At 34.8% G+C, this 22,790-nt stretch overlaps 1 protein-coding gene across 1 annotated transcript in view; it reads left to right on the plus strand.

Moving 5' to 3' along the window:
• The window catches only part of LOC109844825 (ATP-dependent DNA helicase homolog RECG, chloroplastic), a 37,819-nt gene continuing 19,071 nt past the window's right edge, over positions 4,043-22,790 (plus strand). The window contains 9 exon segments of the mRNA XM_020413975.1: positions 4,043-4,148; positions 4,422-4,481; positions 7,167-7,249; positions 7,336-7,450; positions 8,319-8,529; positions 8,531-8,895; positions 8,988-9,100; positions 9,544-9,778; positions 21,710-21,873. Of these exon segments, the coding sequence (XP_020269564.1) occupies positions 4,422-4,481; positions 7,167-7,249; positions 7,336-7,450; positions 8,319-8,529; positions 8,531-8,895; positions 8,988-9,100; positions 9,544-9,778; positions 21,710-21,873 (1,346 nt within the window). The 5' untranslated portion in view covers positions 4,043-4,148.

Here is a 22,790-nt window from a genome sequence, read left to right on the forward strand (position 1 = left end):
ATTAACACAACCCCCAGTCTGGTTCGTCATTTGGGGACCTTTCAACGGACCCAATCGCTCCTTGACAGGTGCTTTACCTCGGTTCTCCGCTAAGGGACCGAGACGACCTTTCAACGGAACTCTGGCTCTTGAAGGATCTATGTTCTTACCTGACTCTGCCGGAGGTGCGGGGGCAAGGGGAACGGGATCTGGATTTGATGAAGGTTGGACAACAATATCGTCCACTCTTGTCTTAGGCGCCGGCTTTGCCTTTAGCACCCACACCTGCTTGTGTTTTGACGGATTCTTGACCGTCTCTTCTTTCTGCATCTCCTCCGCTTTCTGCAGAAGGACTCGGGCATGCGCAAGCAATGCGCGGCGTTTCTTGATTCGCTCTTCGAGGGTTGAGCGAGTCCTCGTGACACGAACCCATTCGTTCATTTCTGCCTTGGAGGAGGAGTTGGTTATGTGCCGTTGTTGCTCTTCGCGCTGTCTGGACTTGAGATCTTCATTGTAGCGGATCCTGTCCATCGATTCTGCGGCCTTGGCCAGTTGTCGTGCAAGGCGTTGGCGCCGTCTTTGGCGTGCCCTCTTTGACACAGCTAGAGCACCTTCGACAGTCGCCTTTGTGGCGGAAGGGAGATCTGGATCTGCAGCCTCGACCTCTTTGGATGCCGCCGGGATGTCACGGGGCACGGGCGCAGCAACGGCGACGGGATCTTGGATCTTAGAGCAGGATATCCCGCGAGCATTTCTGGAAGATGAAGTCTTCCTACGCCTGTTTGGAGAGGCGGATCTAGAGGAGGAGGAAGAGAGGTACTCTTCAAACTTTTGCTGATCGAACTCGTATTCGATTTCTTCATTCACCCGGATCTTGAATGCCGGTTACGTCACGACGGCCTCGGAAGCGAGGCCGTTGGCTCCCACTGTGGTCGCCAGCTTGTTTTCGTTGAAAGTTGCCTTCATCATTGATTTCATTAGTACTTTAATCGTTTACAAATGAATTCAAATGACAAAAATAAAAATTACAACTTTCTTAAAAATAAACGCAAGGTCCATTTATCGTCTCTTGCTTGCATGGGTCTTTGGCCTGTGACGGGGACGTCGATATCCGTGGACTACCTAGCAATCAGATCTGATCCAGAAAAATCGGGCAGAGCTTCGTCGATCCGCGAGGGGATCTAGAAGCTTGAAGCGCCTATCTCGGCTAAAGGGTAATGCTAAGGAACGGATGCGGGTGATGAGGAACTCCCTTGTGTTGAAGCGCTCGACCACTCTTCACTGCAGCAGGGCTTCGCCAACTCTCCAAAAAATCCAGATCCTCCAAAATGAGGCCCTAAGGTTCCTATTTATAGGCAAGAGGGCACCTAGGGCGTTGGGACACCTCCAAAACAAGGCTTTGCCTAGATACCCCTGGGGTGTTCCGACTTTCCCGAGACACCCCGGGTGTCCCAGTTCAGCCTGAGATGCTCCGTTGCGTATGTTTGATTGTTTTCACCGTATATTCTTTGTCCGAACTCGGATTTGAGTGATTCCAAGTGCGTTGGAAGCTTGACGAAGAGATCGATCCGCTCCGATGGTTGGATTATCTGTAGAGTGATCGAGACATGAAGGTCATTGTTCTTTTCGTGAACATCGCAGGGTTCCCGATGGGCCCGTGCCTTCGCTATTCCGAAATCCTATCAGCTCACGTAGTTCGTCGATTCACTTCAATCGTTCATCGACGTCTATCGAACTCCTGTGGATCGGATAGTGACGTTCATCGTTGCTCTTTAACACTGAAACTGTTCGTGGAGACCTATAGGCAATTTTCGATGCCTACACTACGCACCTATAGCAGATACAATAAAATATTAAAGTTGTGCATTTTCATTATGGTTATCGTCTAGACTGTTCCCATCAGAATGATAGGTTATCATGCAGAACCACTACAAAAAAACCTCCTTCGAAAGTTAAGTAAAACTAGCAACTACCATCAACCTTAAGAATATCCATGCTATGTTTCCCTCATGCACTAAGAAACAACAGGAAAGAAGCAGTTGGAACAATTTTTTTTAAACTTACTCCAATGTGTCTGTACTGATCATTGTCAAAGGAAATAGTAAATAGTGAATGTTATAGCTAATAATGAATGAAGCATATTAATTCGATTATTATTGCCATTGCATAGCAGATTCGCTCAGTTGATGCTTTACTCAAGCTCACAAAATCATGCGGTGATTATTATATGTAAATAATCCAGGGTTAGGATTCAACTACATCCAAATAGAATTATGTTATAAGGTATGACAAAAGCGTTAAACCATAAACTAATTTAAGTTCTTATATCCAAAATACAAACCAATATCTTCATCGTATTTCTACTTGATATCATGAAAAACAACCCCAAAAATTAAACTCAAAATTCAAAAGACTAATTTTCTTTTTTATTCTAAAACTACGCTGTCAAAATCTAAACCTAACCATCAACATCTAACAACTAAAAGTCCTTCATGGTATCGTGAGCCTGCAATAGCAAATCGCCATAACCTCAATCGAACAAACTAAAGCACATGTCCTACAATTGAAAAAAATAAAGAAACAAAAAAACCAAATTAATCGACAAAATACACAAAAACAATAAATTATAATAAAAATGGACCAAATTGATAGATAAATCTTACCTCGTCCTCTTCCTCCACGATCTCTTCCTTCTCCTCCTTCTTAGCCTCAGCAGGCGCATCTGTAAGTGCGCCACCGCCAGGTACCGCCACAACAACAGCTCCGTCGCCGTCGGAGGAGACCGATGCGAGCTTCTCCCGTCACTTGAGATTAGCCACCGTCTGAGTATATTCTGAGAAAATCCTACTATGAAACAATTCGGGGGGAATTTTACCCTAATTTCGTTCCCTAGTCCCGCTAAATTTTCATGTAAAAATTTCCCTCTACTTCTTTCCCTCCAAATTCTGCTGCCTAATTCCCCTAATTCCCTGCCGAACTCCGCCGCCTACCCGTACAAGATCCAGATGAGGATTTTTCCTAAATTTTGCTTCCTACCCTAGCGTGAGAAGGCGGAATAAGCCTTGTTTTGCCTTCTTACAAGGAATTGTTAACCCTTCTTTTGACGGGTTAAAGGGGTTGTTGTGCTCACGTCCGGGTTTGTTAACCCTTTGTCTTTTTTTTTCTGTTTGGCGGGCTAATGAAGAGGTAAACCCCCTTAACCCTTCATTTAGCCTCTTGCCAAACGCATCCCAAGAGTTTATATAGCTTCTGCATTACCAAGGCCAAAAAAGTAGCCAACAACCAAGAAAAAGAAAAAAAAGGAGGCCAAACCCCTTGCAGCTTTAAAAGCTAACCCCCGTTATTTTTATTTGTTTCCTTAAGAAAAGATGTCTCATAATAAGGGTAATATGATACCCATGCGACCCTTAGGGGGTGTTTGTTTCAATTTTTTTTTGTGGGATATAGGGTGGATTAGAAATTCTAGGATGAAAAAGTGGGTTTTTTTTTGAGTTTATGGATTCCATAATATTTGTTTGATTCAAAATAAATTTTGGGATATTGAATACCCAAATAATAAGAAACTAATATATTATAGCATTTGTGAAATCCCCTCTTTGAGAGAGGATTTAGGCTAAATTTCAAATTCTAAAATTTTTAATGCTACACAATTTGAGTTTGAAACAAATAAAAATACAAATTATAGGATTACTTATCCTAAAATATTGATGAAACAAACAACATTTTAGAAATCACAACCATTGTTAAAAAATCTATGGATTTCAAATCTCATGGTGAAATCCATATCCTAAAATTATAAGATTTAAAACAAACACCCCCTTATTTGATGGAAAAATCAAAAGGAGGGATGAAGGTGGTGCTAGCTGTGAAACTTGAAGAAATTTTCTGTAATTTCCAAAAAAGATATCTTGTTCTCTTAAAATTATAAAAACCTGGTTTCTAATTGGCCAGATGAGTTGAACCCCAGTCACAGCCCCCGAAACAAACAAAAAATTTCGTGGGCCTTTATTGAGAAGGCCCATAAAATGTATTAATTTCTAGAATCTATATCCCGGAAAAAAAAATTGTCTCCAGAAATCGGAGTTCCGTACAGGCAGCCTTTGTCTCCGCACAACGGCTCTACGGTTTTCAGGCGATCTCGCGAAATTCCTCGAAAAATCCTAGTTGCTGTCAGTATTCAGAATCTTATCCTTCAATTTCATCGTAACATCTGAATGATTTCTTGTTTGATTGAGGTTTATTGAAAGAAATAGGATCTTAATGCTGCAGAAATCTGATGCGGCCATTTTTTTTTTTTGGAAAATTTCAATAAAAGAGCTTACTTTTTTGTCCCTTTATTTTGTAATAGCGAGTTACCGGAGTAAACTTTACTTATGTAATGAAAATGTTAAAATTTTCATTCATTTTTATTTCTTTTAATTCAATTTATATGCATTCTACAGATGAGGTTGATGATTGTACCTCCAAATGCAACCGCTGGTGCTATACATGCATGTTGCAAGGTAAGATTTCAATTATTATTATTGTTATTATTAATTTTTGGGCCTCAATTATATTTTTTTTGCTCTGTTGTACAATTGAATTTTTGGGGTAAATTTCACAAAGCTCCCCTGAACGTTAAGGCGAGTTGAACAAACCCCGCTGAGCTTTTAAAATTCCTCTTCTGTTTCTTTTCCATTGATCATCTCTTATAGGATTACTTCATATCCCCATTAGTTGCTTTTGGTATGTGAGAATCCACTTGGGGAATCCAAGATTCCCATGTGCATTCAGTAAGATTACTTAACGTTCCTGAGAATGTTAGATTCTAATTAGCATCATGTTCTTTTGCTTTGTGGAATGTACACTTCGTGAGGGATGGCTATCCTATGTTCACATCTAGTAGGTTCCATAAGCAACTATACTTTTAGGAACATCTTTGTAAGTTCGCTATTTGGCCGTTTCTCTTTGTCAACATCATTGTCAGGTCCTTGCCACTCGTGACTGTCACCATTTTGATGTAGCGTGGAAGTGAAAACCTGGGAATGCACCAAAGTGCTCTTCGAATCCACGAAGAAAATAAGCTTTTGAAGCCACGAAGAAGTATGAGAATGCGAATATTATTGATAAAGAAAAAAGTAATGCCTCTACAGTTTACAATACTCTTCTTAAATAGAGAGACAAAGCAGATTCCTAATAGGACTGAAATTACTAAAAATAAAAAGTAGCAAAAACTACCTCTAAGAACTCTTTATGATTGAGGAACTATTCGGTCAAATCAGAGTTCACTCCACATTCATTTCCTAATCCAAACAGACTCTTTAACTTTATTACTAAAAATAGAGAAAAACTGCTAAACTAAGGGACTTGTGTTGGAATTTAAAAAATCTGTCAATCTGGTTGGAATCTTCGGAATTTGCCAGTCATGTTGCCTTCATCTCATCGAGATAAGTGATTTTCATATATTGTAAGTTAGAACCTGCCTTTAGGATCGGAAGGTATAGTTGTTTCTTTGCGATAAAATCAACTTCTCATCTGGGACCTAGTTTGACCCGCCTCCCCTGCGTGTGCTTCATGAATTCATCGCTTACATCACATCACTCCTATCGTTGTTGTCACTGCTATTCTCTCTCCCACTACAGTTAGTGCCACCTCGTCTATTATTACATTACAGAGGGTTGATTTTGGAAAAAGAATGTGTTGATGAATGCCACATCTGTAGGGAAATCTATCTTTTACTTGTGATGAATATCACATGTGTTGGTATTTTTCATTATAATACAGCAATGGTATTGCAACATCCTATAAACCTGATATATGTGAGAATGAGATTCGTGGAAGACATAGAAATGTTGAATGCATTGTTCAAACCAGTGTGGTTTGATCTTAGCTTTACATAGAAATGTTTACGCGGGGCGGGGGGTGGGGGTGGGGTGGGGGTGGGGGTGGCTCGTAATAGATAGGACCGACTTGTGGTGGACTAATATTTTGTTATATCACAATTTATCTATGGCATCCATCCAAAATTACAGATGCAAATTCACAGATTGAAACATAGACACCGTAGTCTGTAGACTATAGTTCGGATAGAGGTTAGCATGCTTCCTATTTGCAGATTCATGTTTATTTGGAGAAATTTTTCTCGGCCACTTCAACTTTGATTTGTACTTCAGTTAAAAAACAAAAGATTGGATGATTACTATTTCCGACCTCAAATTTACTGTTCATGAATACTTTATCGGGGAAAAAACCCCAAAAGTAAATATCCGTGTATGGTTGGTATCATTGCTTTCTCTTCCTACTTTTAAGCTTAGCCCTCTCCTGTGATCTATATTTTTCTAAATTTATAAAGCATTTTTGTGTAAGAATATGGGCAAATTTATCAGATTGACCCTTAGTGATACATTAGTATGTTTTCTTACTCCGGCGACAAGTTGGTATATTATGTGGACTACAGCAACAAATGAGCTTATATTTTGGCTGGAGCCAGCATTCAGGCCAAATTGAGTCACATCATCCTCACGTGTGGTCCACATGGCTGCCAACGTGGCGGTAATTGGGATTAATTATAATGCTAAAAGAGGTTTTTTCAAACATTAGGGCTTAAAATTAGGGTCAAAATTAGGAATTTTGGGTTCTTCCTCCTAGCATTAAATTGGCTAGGACAATTGAAGTTGGGGTTAGATTCTTTATCCTCAAGCTCTTGCTTAAGGTTAGGCTCAAGTATGAGCATGGAAGAAGCAAACTAATTGCTCAATGGGATGAAAAACCCTAATTTAGACAAATCAACCATGTTATGGCCAAATCAATATTTCGAACCCATTAAATAACATTATGCACAAGGGGAATTTCTGCAATTTTTGGAAGATTCTTCCCCTCCCTCACATGAATAGAGAAAAAGAGGGAAAATAGAGATTTTCTTGGGGGGTGGGGGTGGGGTGTCGTGTTTTTTTTCCAGTTACCCTACCACATAAACCCACTTAATCCACATCAGCTACATGCGGGGGGTCACATGACTCAATTTGGCTGGAATTTTGGCTCCGACCAAAATATAGGCTAATTTGTCGCTGTAATCCACATAATATTCTAACTTGTCGCTGGAGTAAGAAAATATACCAATGTGTCACTAAGGGTCAACAAAATATACCAATATGGTAATTTTGCCCATGAATATGTGCATCCTGATGGATTGAATTACCTTCTGTTAGGCTTTTAATGAGAGTCATTTAACAAGTGCAATATCTTTTGAAGTTCGGAGTGGATGCCGTAATATGTACTATAGGACTATGAGGTATGAAGTAATCTTGGATAGATTTTCACAAAATTGACTTTCAAGTCATGAGCAGCATTGCCCATTTGCCATGATACTTATTGCAGGTTTAGTAACTTTCTCCATTCAAATCTTTCAAAATGGTGTAGTCAGAACTTGTTAGAAGAATTGAGTGGCTACAGCAAAGCAAACATTTCGGAGAGGTCAAAGTTTTTGAACAAGGTGATGGTCTTGATTTTTAGTGATCACCTGTCATTTGGTTTGTTTCTACATGTTATTCAAGCTCATTAGTCATTCAGTTCTGCTTTGCCTGCTGGTGAAATAAGTGGGTGCGCTTGGTATAATTTTGTGGCATTGCTGCTGCTTTTTGGTGAAGAAAAGTGTACTCTGCACAAGTACACATGCATAGTATTGCATATTGTAAAATAATTGGTTTTTTATATCTTTATTAATAATAGATATATAAACTTCTAGGTTATTGGTACTTCTGCCTCATGTATGGTATTGCATATTCTAAAATACATTGGTCTGTTGTACCTTTACTTGATAATGGATAGATAAAAATTATAGGTTATTAATATTTCTGTATCTCATTCAAATGAGAAAAGATTTGGGAGTAAAAATATACAGGTATGACTTTAGAACAAGCCCATCATTTGGCTGTTCAAGTGTTCATTGTCATTAATTTACGTTAATGCATTTAAAACTATAGCTAGTCTCATTCAGATTATGGAAATAGCGTAACAATACATTTTAGCAGTCTTATGAGTTATGATGCAGGAGTATACAAAAAGGATGTTAACTGATCAATGTAGATAAATCACGTACACACAGATGATATGCAATCCCATGACTCAGATAAATTCAAATAAATCTGAAGAATAACAAGGTCGATGAAAATTAACTGCAAAGCATTATTTGAATATGACAAAATCAATGAAATTTAGCTGCAATGCATTGCAAGACGCACCATGATATTTTAGACAAAAATGATACTTACTCTTTTTACAAAGTACTTTTTGGGTATAACAAGTGGGGATTTGTCATCTTTTGAGTTCACAAGATTTTCACCAGGTATTCTTTGTTTCAGGTTTCAGTTTTAATGGGTTATAACAGCGTTCAAGATTTAGTTGAGCAAGAAAAATTCAGAAAAGACTCAAAGGTAGAAGTAGAAGACATGGGGGAGGATTTTGATTTCACATTAGCACGTAGCAGATTTCCATGCATCAATTTGGGCGATTCATCGGTTATTGAACTATATGATGAGGTATACTCATCAGGCAGGAACGAGTTAAATTCCATTGTTACTGGTAAGCTACAATAGCTACTTCCCATACTCTGTCAGTGGAAATTGGTCTCAAGCTAATGGAATTGGCGATGCTTTTCAGTTTATAGGTGGCCCCATCTCTAATATAAGTTCTCCAGATTCTGACGATAACAGTTCCTATAAGTTGCTATATGATTCTCCAACAGAAAGTTTAGATAGCGAAACAAAATCAGATGCCGAAGTCAATTATAAGAAGTCTTCTGCAGCTGAATGCATTAAGTTCGCAGGAAGTAGCCTGTCAACAGACCCTCTTTTAGACAATTTAGACAATACTGTCCGATGTCTGCCAAATGCAACCAGCAGGCAATGTCGCCAACTTGAAGATAGTGGTTTCCACACGGTGAGTTGTTATGCCTCTAGGTTAAGTCAGAACCATATGAAGTTCTAATGATCAAACCATGAGAAAAATATGATCTTTCAACTTTTGGGCAGGTGAGAAAACTGCTACACCATTTTCCTCGGTCTTATGCTGACCTGCAAAATGCTCAAGGTGCAATTGAAGATGGGCACTACCTGATCTTTGTTGGCACTGTTCTTTCTTCCAGGTAGTTATATTAAGAAAGCTAATTATCCCTCTGCAACTCTGTGAGTTAATTTCTTCACAAATTTTGAAGTTAGCAATGTTGCTGCTTGTCATTTTTCTTACTTCATTGAGTACATTATTTTGCCCTCAGTAAAACTAAACCAATACTGAGGCTGATGATTTAAAATTGATGTGAAATAAATTGTTCCAAGTTCAATTCATGATAGGACATTTCAGCCTGGTAATTTCTATTCTTTTTTAATTATTGTATTGGTTCTAATTTTATTGAATAATAAGTTAAACTAGTATTGGTAATTATGCTGAAACTCTGCTACTAGCAAAAAAGAGAATGCCACTGCAATTTCAAATTTTCATTTATACTTTATTCCGTGTGAAATGTTGGGTGAAATTCTTGCAAGTGGCTCTTTGTAGACTTAAATTGTGATTTTCCTATTGCTTCAATAGGGGAATTCGGGCTGGCCCTTCCTTCTCATTCCTAGAGGTTGTTGTTGGTTGTGAGGTACCAGATAAGGAACTGGTTTCTGAAATTAATGGTGAGGAATATGCTGGTGGTGGGAGAAAGAAAATTTATTTGCATCTGAAGAAATTCTTCCGTGGTACTCGATTTACGTATCAACCTTTTTTGAGTAGTCTCCAATCAAAGTACAAAGAGGGAGATCGTGTATATGTTAGTGGTAAGGTGAGTACATTCTGATAGATGGAAATGTTGCTCTTGATGTTTTTACTGCATGGTCTATTCTTCATGTGTTCAAAAAATTAATTAACTATGTCATGTTTCAACTATGTTCTTTCTCTTCTCATTATGTGTACATGTGTGCATACATCTCTCAAAGGTCTGTGCAGGCTTAGTAGCCGGCAAACCCTTTTGCATATACTTAATTAGGCTAGGAAGTTGGCTTAATAGAATAGATGTTGGGTTGAATCGATGTAGCGTTTGAGCTCTATTTTTTAATAAGGAATTTTTAACTTTAGGTCGTGTGTCTGTCTTCAATATATATATATATATATATATATACAGGAAAATACCCCTGAACCTTTTACTAATATAGTAAAAGAAGAAACTAAATGGTTCGAAAAATCTCATACAGATATAGTTCTATATTTAGAACCAGAAGATATTACTTTAATGCAAGAGCCAGAAACAATTCGGCAACGATATCTTCATGATACATATTATCCTACTCTTTCTTTAAAATCAAGAGCATGGATGAGGACTTTATTAAGTCAAAAGGGAATGGAAATAACCCATTTTTGGGCTACAGAAAATCATTCTGTTCCTCCTGGATTCAGCAAATGTGTCATTAGAGAAGTCATACTTCCTCGCAATTGGGCTATAAACCCAAATGAAGAATTACCTTTGGTAAAAGTCCAAGCTACAAAAGAAATTTATAAATTTAACTATTGGGACTACAAGCAAGCTTTCTTTGATCTATTCTTATATCAGACAAAAGAAATTTATAAATTTAACTATTGGGACTACAAGCAAGCTTTCTTTGATCTATTCTTATATCAGAACCCAAAACAGAAGCATACATGGCTTATAAAGCTTTGTCCTGAAACCCTTCAAAAGGGAGTTCCCAATTGGTTTTATAAATGGTGGGAAACTTATGGCATTGAAATTATAATAATCCCAGAACCCATTCTAAAGCTATATTCTTCATGGGTAGATAGTCATCCAAAATTATCACGAATGGATGAAAGCCAGCTTATAGATGGCATGTGCTTTGCACATTTCTTTGCAGAAGTGGAGATTCCTTGGATATGAAATTGGTCGCTTATATGTGACTGGACCCCATCACATATTCCTATTCTTAAAAGAACGTATCACTGTAGATGGTGGAATGAGATCTGTCTCGAGACCAAAGTTAAAGAATTAGAAGAAATTATCCAGAGAAATAAATCTCTGTTAGAGTCAAATATGACTCAAGAAGTCAAAAGGGATAATCCTATGAATAAGATGACAAATTTAATGAGGAGAAAATATCCTCAAAGTTCTGAAGCCGAAATCAAGCAAAAATGCCTAGAATACTTTAAAAGGCAGTTCTTTGAAGCTTTTGATGAACTAGAGACTAATAGTCATGTTTCTTCTATGGAAGAAGATACTCCTGGTCTGGATCATATCCAAGATGCCCAAGATCCTGAAGACATCTGGGCAGAAATCTTTAATAACCCTCCAGACCTTAAAGGTAAAAGCCCCGCTTTATAAGCAGAACAAATACTAGATTGAGCCTCGAGGAGCCATCTAGCATCTCTTTTCTTAAAGCAGCTTTATAAAGCAGCTTTCCAAAAGCCACTTTCCTTAAAGGAAGAATCTTAACGTCGCGATCAACTTTTCCTGTGCATTGTGCGACGTCGCCCTCATTACTGTGTAATTAATGCGCCACTTCATCAGACGTTTCGAGAAAAGGGAAAATGTCGCTTTCAAAGGAATCTTTGGACGTCTATAAATAAGAAGCAAGGGCAGACGAAGAGGGTGTGCTTGTATGTGAGAAAAATAAAAATAAGAAGTTAGAGTGCTGAGTGCTATCAATCCTCTTGTAAAATATATCCTCTTGTAATATATTGTGGAGCATAATAAAGATATAATTTTATCTATTGGCGGGCGTAAACTGTAAGTTTTTCGCTTTTTAGTTCCTGCTTTAAATTTTAAATTTGGTATCAGAGCCATGTTTATTATTTCCATGTCTGCTTAAATCTCTATTACAGATTATCTTTTGAATATTAACTAGTAAGAATGTAGAATATTTATATGTTCTTTTCATTCTCTTTTTAAGAGTCTAGTTTGCATGCTTATGGGACGTCACCTAAGTCGCGCTGTGTAAATCCCAGTGTTGCCGAGATGGCTGGTTAGGGTAGTGTAAGACGTTGACAGACGTGTAAGCTTTCAGCTAGATTGTTTTAGAGAGAATAAAAAGAAAAATAAATAGTCTACTTCCTTACTGGATTAATATTAAAAACATAAATCTGTAAAAAGAGAACTTTATGACAGATATTGTGGAAACTTCGGCTCGACCGTCCAGTTATACTGGAATGAAGAAGGTCAAAAACGCTCAATTAACAGAATATGAAACTGATATAGAGTCCCTTAATAAGTGGACTATACCTGATGTCCCTAATAGGGAAATATATAAAATTGGATTTCTCGACTATAAGTCGTTGATCAATATAAAAACTTTAGAAAGGACTACTACAGTCGATAAAGAAGAACAAACTATACAACTCTTGGGAGTTGCAGATGTAAATCCTTATATGGATAAATATAAATATTTACATATCGGTCTTATACAGATCGCATTTCGTCCTTTGACGTTATCAGGCTTAAACGCCTCTTTATTAGTATGTTTAAGAGACTCAAGATGTTTAAATTGGACCCAATCTTTAATGGGTATTATGGAGACCAGTTTATGTAACGGTCTAGTTTATTTTAATGTATATCCAAATTTAAGCCTCTCATTAACAGATCCAAATATCTTAGAGGCTATTAGTCTTAATATAAAGACACACGGATACAATTATATTCCTGGATCCGAAACAATTGCGATAATATATCGTATTCACTACAAAGTATTAAATACGTTAGCTCCAAAAGCTAAAAACCATTCAAAACCAGGCAAGACTATTCTGGTTGAAACAAATATTTTATCTTCAAATATAGCTGTGAATAGACAGATTAAATGGGATGAAATAAATTTCCCTGAAAATTGGGTTATACCCCATGCAATACAACCTCCACCAATTATTAACCAAGATGTTGACCAAATAGTCCAAACCACTGATGGAGAGGTTGAAATAACATTTAATCCATCAAGAACTATCAGGATATCTGATGTGGCATCATCTGCCAGAAACTCGTTCTCTAGATCTGGATCTTATAGAACCAGCTCAGTGCAAGGGATAAATATATCCGATAATAATATCCCACATGCTTTATATAAAGATAAAGCTTCTCCTCCTAATACGGAGATGAGTTTTCGAATGAAGTAATGAATTTTGAAAAAGGAAGTTCTATAAGGGAAATTCTTAATATAGAATTTTACCTTGATAAAAATAAAGATTTTCGAAATTGGTTTTTTAAAATTTTTTCGAAAAAAGACCAATTAAATTGGGTTAACAAATATTATATTGAACTTGACTATAAACAAGAAATTAAATTTTTTGTTCCATGGTTCTTAAGAAGATATGTTTTAAAACAAAGTCAAAAAATAAGTGTTTTAGAAGAACATTTAAAACAATGGAAAACGACTATGGGTAAATTAGTTAGATCAGTAAATCCACCTATAGACCCGATTGTCTTAAAAGACGTTTCTCCCTCTCATATAGAGGCAATGGCTTTTATAAAACCTAATGAGTGCAATGAAGAACCCATGAAAGAATTAAGTAAAATAGTTAAGCAAAATAACTATACAAATATTTATTTGAAAACAATAGGTGAACAACTTATAAGAGTTGAAGAAGTTTTAGAAAAATTAATATCTAAAATAACTGAAGTTATACCTTCTTTAAGACGTCCCATAAGCATGCAAACTAGACTCTTAAAAAGAGAATTAAAAGAACATATAAATATTCTACATTCTTACTAGCTAATATTCAAAAGATAAACTGTAACAGAGATTTAAGCAGACATGCAGATAATAAACATGGCTCTGATACCAAATTTAAGCACAAGAAAACGAAAGCAAAACGAAAGCAAAGAACTTACAGTTTGCGCCCGCCAATAGATAAGATTATATCTTTATTATGCTCCACAATATATTACAAGAGGATATATTTTACAAGAGGATTGATAGCACTCAGCACTCTAACTTCTTATTTTTATTTTTCTCACATACAAGCACACCCTCTTCGTCTGCCCTTGCTTCTTATTTATAGACGTCCAAAGATTCCTTTGAAAGCGACATTTTCCCTTTTCTCGAAACGTCTGATGAGGTGGCGCATTAATTACACAGTAATGAGGGCGACGTCACACAATGCACAATAAAAGTTGATCGCGACGTTAAGATTCTTCCTTTAAGGAAAGTGGCTTTTGGAAAGCTGCTTTATAAAGCTGCTTTAAGAAAAGAGATGCTAGATGGCTCCCCAAGGCTCAATCTAGTATTTGTTCTGCTTATAAAGCGGGGCTTTTATCTTTAAGGTCTGGAGGGTTGTTAAAGATTTCTGCCCAGATGTCTTCAGGATCTTGGGCATCTTGGATATGATCCAGACCAGAAGTATCTTCTTCCATAGAAGAAACATGACTATTAGTCTCTAGTTCATCAAAAGCTTCAAAGAACTGCCTTTTAAAGTATTCTAGGCATTTTTGCTTGATTTCGGCTTCAGAACTTTGAGGATATTTTCTCCTCATTAAATTTGCCATCTTAGTCATAGGATTATCCCTTTTGACTTCTTGAGTCATATTTGACTCTAACAGAGATTTATTTATCTGGATAATTTCTTCTAATTCTTTAACTTTGGTCTCGAGACAGATCCCATTCCACCATCTACAGTGATACGTTCTTTTAAGAATAGGAATATGTGATGGGGTCCAGTCACATATAAACGACCAATTCCATATCCAAGGAATCTCCACTTCTGCAAAGAAATGTGCAAAGCACATGCCATCTATAAGCTGGCTTTCATCCATTCGTGATAATTTTGGATGACTATCTACCCATGAAGAATATAGCTTTAGAATGGGTTCTGGGATTATTATAATTCCAATGCCATAAGTTTCCCACCATTTATAAAACCAATTGGGAACTCCCTTTTGAAGGGCTTCAGGACAAAGCTTTATAAGCCATGTATGCTTCTGTTTTGGGTTCTGATATAAGAATAGATCAAAGAAAGCTTGCTTGTAGTCCCAATAGTTAAATTTATAAATTTCTTTTGTCTGATATAAGAATAGATCAAAGAAAGCTTGCTTGTAGTCCCAATAGTTAAATTTATAAATTTCTTTTGGAGCTTGGACTTTTACCAAAGGTAATTCTTCATTTGGGTTTATAGCCCAATTGCGAGGAAGTATTGACTTCTCTAATGACACATTTGCTGAATCCAGGAAGAACAGAATGATTTTCTGTAGTCCAAAAATGGGTTATTTCCATTCCCTTTTGACTTAATAAAGTCCTCATCCATGCTCTTGATTTTAAAGAAAGAGTAGGATAATATGTATCATGAAGATATCGTTGCCGAATTGTTTCTGGCTCTTGCATTAAAGTAATATCTTCTGGTTCTAAATATAGAACTATATCTTTATGAGATTTTTCGAACCATTTAGTTTCTTCTTTTACTATATTAGTAAAAGGTTCAGGAGTATTTTCCTGATCTACGATATCTCGTACACCTTTATAAAAGGCTTTAGTATGAGAAGAGTTATGTTTCTTTGTAATAGTACGCCAAGATGTTGGCTGTTGAGATGGAGTATGACTCCTATTTGGTGTTGCTTCTTGACCTATAAGGTCAAAAGTAGAATTTGGGCTGCTCGGGCCTCCTCTCCCCCTCCCTGAAAAGGAGGGATTACTCCGTCTCATTTGTACCCTGTAAAAATTCACGAGTTAGAAAATCTGGAAGATGATTAGAGTCACCTTTAATATAATCAATTTTAAATTGATACATTGCTAATTCAGCTTGCCATCTAGCAAATATTTGCTTAGAGACAAGATTTTTAACATCTTTTTCAATAATGCTTTTAGCAGAACTACAATCTATTCGTAGTAAAAATTCTTGATTAAGAAGATCGTCTCTGAATTTAGAGAAACATTTTAAAATAGAAACATTTCCTTTTTAATTGTAGAATAGTTAAACTGGGCTTTATCCCATTTACCAGAGGTAAAACGAACTAATTGTTCTTTTTTGGTTTGGGGTTCTACTTGTTTTAAGATACCACCATAACCAATATTTGAGGCATCTGTTTCAACTATTTTAAACCAGTAAATATTTGCAAGATGAATACATGGTAAATTTTTAACTTTAAATTTAATTTTTCTTATTGCAGCAGTATGTTGCTGAGTCCAAGGCTTAGCATTTTTCTTAAGCCTATAATATAAGAGGACAATATCTTTCGCTAGATCTTTATAATAATCTGCAACATAATTTAAAGCTCCCAAAAATCTTTGTAACTGTTTTATATCAGTTATTTCGTCTGGGAATTTTGATGCAAACTCAATACTCCTATCTTTAGGAATAGTGGTTCCTTTATTAATATTATGACCCAGAAATCTAATCTGAGTTTGAAATAATTTTATTTTTGGGGCAGATATAGCTAATCCATTTTTTATAGCTAGAGATCTAAAAGTCTCTAAATGTTTAACATGTTGATCGAAGCTATTAGAAAAGATCAAAATATCATCTATATAAGATAAAATAAAATCCGTATAAGGAATAAAAATATCATTCATAATATTTTAAAATTCAGAAGGGGCGTTCTTATGCCCAAATGGCATAACATTTCATTCATAGTGTCCAAATGGGACAACAAAAACAGTTTTATACTTGTCTTTTTCTTCTATCTGGATTTGCCAGTAGCCTGATTTTAAATCAAACTTAGAAAATATTTTTGCATTAGTAATGCGATTCAACAAATCCCTTTTATTAGGAATTGGATATCTTATCCATTTAAGGACAGAATTTAAAGGTTTATAATTGATAACTAATCGTGGAACTCCACGTTCTCTTTCAGCTGCATTGTTAACATAAAATGCAGTACAACTCCAAGGGGAATATGATTTCTTTATTAAATTTTTCTCTATAAGAGTTTGTATTTCTTTTTTACATAAATCAAGATATTCTTGATTCATTTGGCAAGGACGAGATTTTGTTGGAATATTTTTCTCGTTAAATCCCTCTATATAGGGTAAAGAAATAATATGTTGTTTCCTATTCCAAAAAGCATTTGGAACATCACTGCATACAGTGAGTTTAAACTTATTTTCAATTTGACTTATTAAGTCTTTTTGTTTTTTAATTTGTTCTTCAACTTGAACAAATACTAATTCTTCTTTAAGAAAATTTATTTGATTTTCTTTAAGCATAATATTTTTAACCTTATTTAACATTTTAGTTTGAGGGTCTGTAATAAACTCAAGTAAAATTTCTTTTTCTTGAAAAGTAGCACGAATGCCATTTGTATCTATCTTATGGATAGGCATAATAGTATGTAAAAATAGAGTCCCAAGAATTATATGTTGGGATAAATTTTTTACTAATATACAAGGAGTTGGTATACAAGTCCCCTGCACACATATTTGTGCATTGGGTAATTTATATTTTACCTTTAGTTGATTTCCATTTGCACTACTTAGTGTTTGAGTAGTTTTTTCAAAAAACTTTGAAGGAATTATGCCTTTGTTAATGCAATTTAAATCTGCACCACTATCTACTAGAGCTATAAGATCTGATATATAAAATTGATCTTCAACTATTAAGTTGATTTTTATATACCACTTTTGAGAGGTGACTTGTTGCAATATTTGCAAAAGAGCATTGGCTTCATTAATTTCAATATTTTCTTGATCATCTTGTTCACTATTTTGAACAAGTTCATGACCTTCATCAAATCGAGCGAGAATGTATTTATTCTCTTGCTTTAACTTTTTTATTTCGACTTTTAAGTCTTGTATCTCTTTATTAAGAGATGATAAAGATATATCTTTTGAAGTATGAGCAATATTTTGCCTTCTTTTTTGTACTTCTGAGAATTTAAAGACATTGTCTATTTGAGGATTTTTGTCTTTATTAGACAATCCTTTTAATAATTCTTCTTTGAAAGTAGAAGAAATATCAGCTGAAAGAACTTGTGATAAAAGTTCTTTATCTTTATTAGATTTGATCATATTAATCAATAATCCACTCATTTGGACAATAGATTTCCAGTAATTTGTTTCATCATTGCAATTATTAATTACACATTTACAATTTTCAGAATTTGAGTCTGAAGTAGACGAATATGATTCGTCTTCTGAATCACTATTAATAAGAATATTGAATAAAGTCCTTTTAAGACCTTCATCTTCAATCGCTTCTATTTTCTTTTTAATATAACAGCGATTGTCATAATGCCCTATACGGCCACATTTATAACAATAATTTTTTTTTATCTGATTTAATTTTCTTTTTAGCCTTATGAGGCTTTTCTCTTTCCTTTTCTTTAAAGAATTTTTTCTTTTTCTTTTTAAAGAATTTTTTAGTCTTTCCTTTATGAGGAATAACTTCTTTATCAGCCTTATAAGGTTGATCATATGCAAATTGTTCACAAAATTCTCCCAACACTTTTCTTTTAGTAAGTCTTTGAGACTTTAATTGGTTTTTAAGCTTTAAATCATTGCATAAAGCTAAGCCTTCTTTTATACAGGCGTTTGACAAATACCCATATGATAGGTTGTCATAGGGAATATATCCCCCATATTCATTTCGAAGTTTATTTCGAACTTTTTCAACGAATAAAGTTGGTAAACCATCAATAAACTTGGCTTTCCAATGAGAGCCATTAGCATCATTAAGAGTCATTACTCTACTCAAATAGGTATCTTTATACCATCGAAAATGTGTTAATGAAGGACATATAAAGTTTTGCAATAAAGTTCTAATTCTTTCTCCTTCATCTAAATATGCACCAGTAAAATGGTGTGCTATAGCTAACATAAGAGTATATACAACATCTTCTTGCTGTACACCATTATCTATCTTAGTTGCTCCTAAAATCTCATTTCGAGCCTCAAATGTAAGATAATGGTCCCACCATCCTTTAAGGACACCAGTAAAACCACAAGTGATAAACGAAGCTATCATTCGTTCACTATTACCATTCTGCTTACATATGGTTCCATACATTAACATTCGATGTATAACCGAATTAACTTGGGTATCTGATAACCCATCTATATTCCATTCGTAGATATTTCTACCATTATCTTTTTTAAATCCTGAAATATCAATAGGAGGTTTAATATTTGTTTGTTCCATCTTTCTTTGAGAAAGATTAGATTTTTCTAACAATCTTAAAGAAGGTATAACTTCAGTTATTTTAGATATTAATTTTTCTAAAACTTCTTCAACTCTTATAAGTTGTTCACCTATTGTTTTCAAATAAATATTTGTATAGTTATTTTGCTTAACTATTTTACTTAATTCTTTCATGGGTTCTTCATTGAACTCATTAGGTTTTATAAAAGCCCTTACCTCTATATGAGAGGGAGAAACGTCTTTTAAGACAATCGGGTCTATAGGTGGATTTACTGATCTAACTAATTTACCCGTAGTCGTTTTCCATTGTTTTAAATGTTCTTCTAAAACACTTATTTTTTGACTTTGTTTTAAAACATATCTTCTTAAGAACCATGGAACAAAAAATTTAATTTCTTGTTTATAGTCAAGTTCAATATAATATTTGTTAACCCAATTTAATTGGTCTTTTTTCAAAAAAAATTTAAAAAACCAATTTAAAAAATCTTTATTTTTATCAAGGTAAAATTCTGTATTAAGAATTTCCCTTATAGAATTTCCTTTTTCAAAATTCATTACTTCATTTGAAAACTCATCTCCGTATTAGGAGGAGAAGCTTTATCTTTATATAAAGCATGTGGGATATTATTATCGGATATATTTATCCCTTGCACTGAGCTGGTTCTATAAGATCCAGATCTAGAGAACGAGTTTCTGGCAGATGATGCCACATCAGATATCCTGATAGTTCTTGATGGATTAAATGTTATTTCAACCTCTCCATCAGCGGTTTGGACTTTTTGGTCAACATCTTGGTTAATAATTGGTGGAGGTTGTATTGCATGGGGTATAACCCAATTTTTAGGGAAATTTATTTCATCCCATTTAATCTGTCTATTCACAGCTATATTTGAAGATAAAACATTTGTTTCAATCAGAACAGTCTTGCCTGGTTTTGAATGGTTTTTGGCTTTTGGAGCTAACGTATTTAATACTTTGTTGTGAATACGATATATTATCGCAATTGTTTCGGATCCAGGAATATAATTGTATCCGTGTGTCTTTATATTAAGACTAATAGCCTCTAAGATATTTGGATCTGTTAATGAGAAGCTTAAATTTGGATATACATTAAAATAAACTGGACCGTTACATAAACTGGTCTCCATAATACCCATTAAAGATTGGGTCCAATTTAAACATCTTGAGTCTCTTAAACATACTAATAAAGAGGCGTTTAAGCCTGATAACGTCAAAGGACGAAATGCGATCTGTATAAGACCGATATGTAAATATTTATATTTATCCATATAAGGATTTACATCTGCAACTCCCAAGAGTTGTATAGTTTGTTCTTCTTTATCGACTGTAGTAGTCCTTTCTAAAGTTTTTATATTGATCAACGACTTATAGTCGAGAAATCCAATTTTATATATTTCCCTATTAGGGACATCAGGTATAGTCCACTTATTAAGGGACTCTATATCAGTTTCATATTCTGTTAATTGAGCGTTTTTGACCTTCTTCATTCCAGTATAACTGGACGGTCGAGCCGAAGTTTCCACAATATCTGACATAAAGTTCTCTTGTTACAGATTTATCTCTTAAATATCAATCCAGTAAGGAGGTAGACTATTTATTTTTCTTTTGATTCTCTCTAAAACAATCTAGCTGAAAGCTTACACGTCTGTCAACGTCTTACACTACCCTAACCAGCCATCTCGGCAACACTGGGATTATATATATATATATATATATATATATATATATATATATACTTTTATTAATTAGCATATTTAGTTCTTATTTAGTAATCAAGACCTTAATGTATCTATTTGTATGTAAATTATTACATCACTATATTATATGTTTAAAAAATCTGTAAATTCTAAAGTTAAAATGTACTTAACTCATGAGGCTTACGCCTCATGCATTGAAGCTTACACCTCACTTCATACAAAGGTGTCACAGTTTGCATTGTGCTTCTGCTTTTTTAAGCATCGTTCAAAATCTTTCTTCTTATTTTACCACTTGCCTTAAAGTTTGATGTTGCATCCACCCTTTGATGGAAGCTAGTCATGAGCTTTTTGTGTTCGGTGTAAATTCAATGAAAGATCTAATTGCTGTACATTTCAGTTAGAGTTGAAACTGGACTTTCTAGAACAGAAAGTTTTGCTTGTATTTTAACCAGAGTCGAATTAAGAGTAACATACTAACATAGTTGTTAAGCCTTATTCATTTATATACCGTGGTCCTACTTGGATTTCAGTCTTGATCTTGGTCATCTTCGTTGATAATTGGGAAACTAAGCTTGTTATACTTTTTACTCCAAGATTAGAGGATAACAAGAAGCTAAAGTGCAATCAGGGTTTGGTAATAACAAAGAAATGATCGTTTCTTCCATATTAAATTTGTAAATAGGGGTTACAGATAAAATGTTCTAAGGCAGTGACATTTTTATTCTTGCAGTACATATTTGCATTTGTTTGAGATTAAACAATCAATTTTGATGCACCTGCCTATTTGTTTAGAAAATTATTGATTAATTGCAGTTTAATGCTATCTGTCAATTGCTTGTACTTGTTAGAGGATTGTTTATTATTTAAATTGTTAATCATGTATTTCACTAGTCTTTTCTTTCTACATCAACATATACATAAAATAGAGTAATGGAATTTTGTGGAGATACATCATACAGGTCAAGGAAGTACGTCCAAAGAATCATTTTGAAATGAGAGAATACAGTATTGACAGGCTTGAAGAGGCAGAAGAAGATCATGCCCATATAGAAGAACGGCCATATCCTATTTACCCTTCTAAAGCAGGTCTTAAACCGAGTTTTCTCAGAGACATTATATCAAGGTTAGTTCACTTGTTATTCTTTTTGTAATCCAGTAAATCTAAATATCTTTCATCCGTAGAATATCTTACATCTGTAGAATATCTTACACTAGTAGAATATTTCTAGAGTAATATGAATCATTATATTAGGATATCTTTCGTTGGTATCAAAGCTGATTGTGATTGTTTCTCTGTCACAACCCTAATTTTCGAACCTTAAAGGAACATTGGAACCTGACTAACCTATTAACAAAATACTCCAAAAATATGCTTTCAAATGGCCATCAAATTTATCTTATCATCAAAATTTGATTAATAATTATTGTCAATAATCCAAAAGTCAATACCACCTCAACTTGTTGAGATAAATAAATATTCCTCATCTTAAACATAATCCAACCTGAAGGAGAAAATCTTATTATTACAGAATCTTCTATGTTCAGCTATTATCCAATATTTATTTATCCTTCACCTAAAAAATAGCAATTTTATAAATTATTACTTGCTCCCTCCTCGATTTGGAAACCATGAACTCCACCTATTCCTTGGTCTCTGAAAAAATGTGAATAAAATACAATGAGTTCACAACTCAATAAGTGGATAAATTTATATATTAAGCATTGCTTTTACAAAAATTAAAATATTTTGATTTGATAAACAAAATATTAAAACAATAACTCATCAATAAACCCACAAACTTGATGCAAAATTTTAAAGCATAAATTCATGAAATGGAAAATAAGTAGGCCATGTCTCGCTCCGGTTGACTTGGTAAACCCATGCCTCTAGGACGGTGAGACCCAAATTTGGGCTTACAACACTAATAAATGCCTCATAGAGGCATATTGTGATGTGAAACAATGTATATGCAGGTGCAAGATCAGCGACAACAATGCTTCACCAAATCAGTGATCAATCTAAGTAGGAAACTCAAGAAT

This window comes from Asparagus officinalis, chromosome 6 (assembly GCF_001876935.1).
Source record: "Asparagus officinalis chromosome 6, Aspof.V1, whole genome shotgun sequence".
Taxonomy (NCBI): domain Eukaryota; kingdom Viridiplantae; phylum Streptophyta; class Magnoliopsida; order Asparagales; family Asparagaceae; genus Asparagus; species Asparagus officinalis.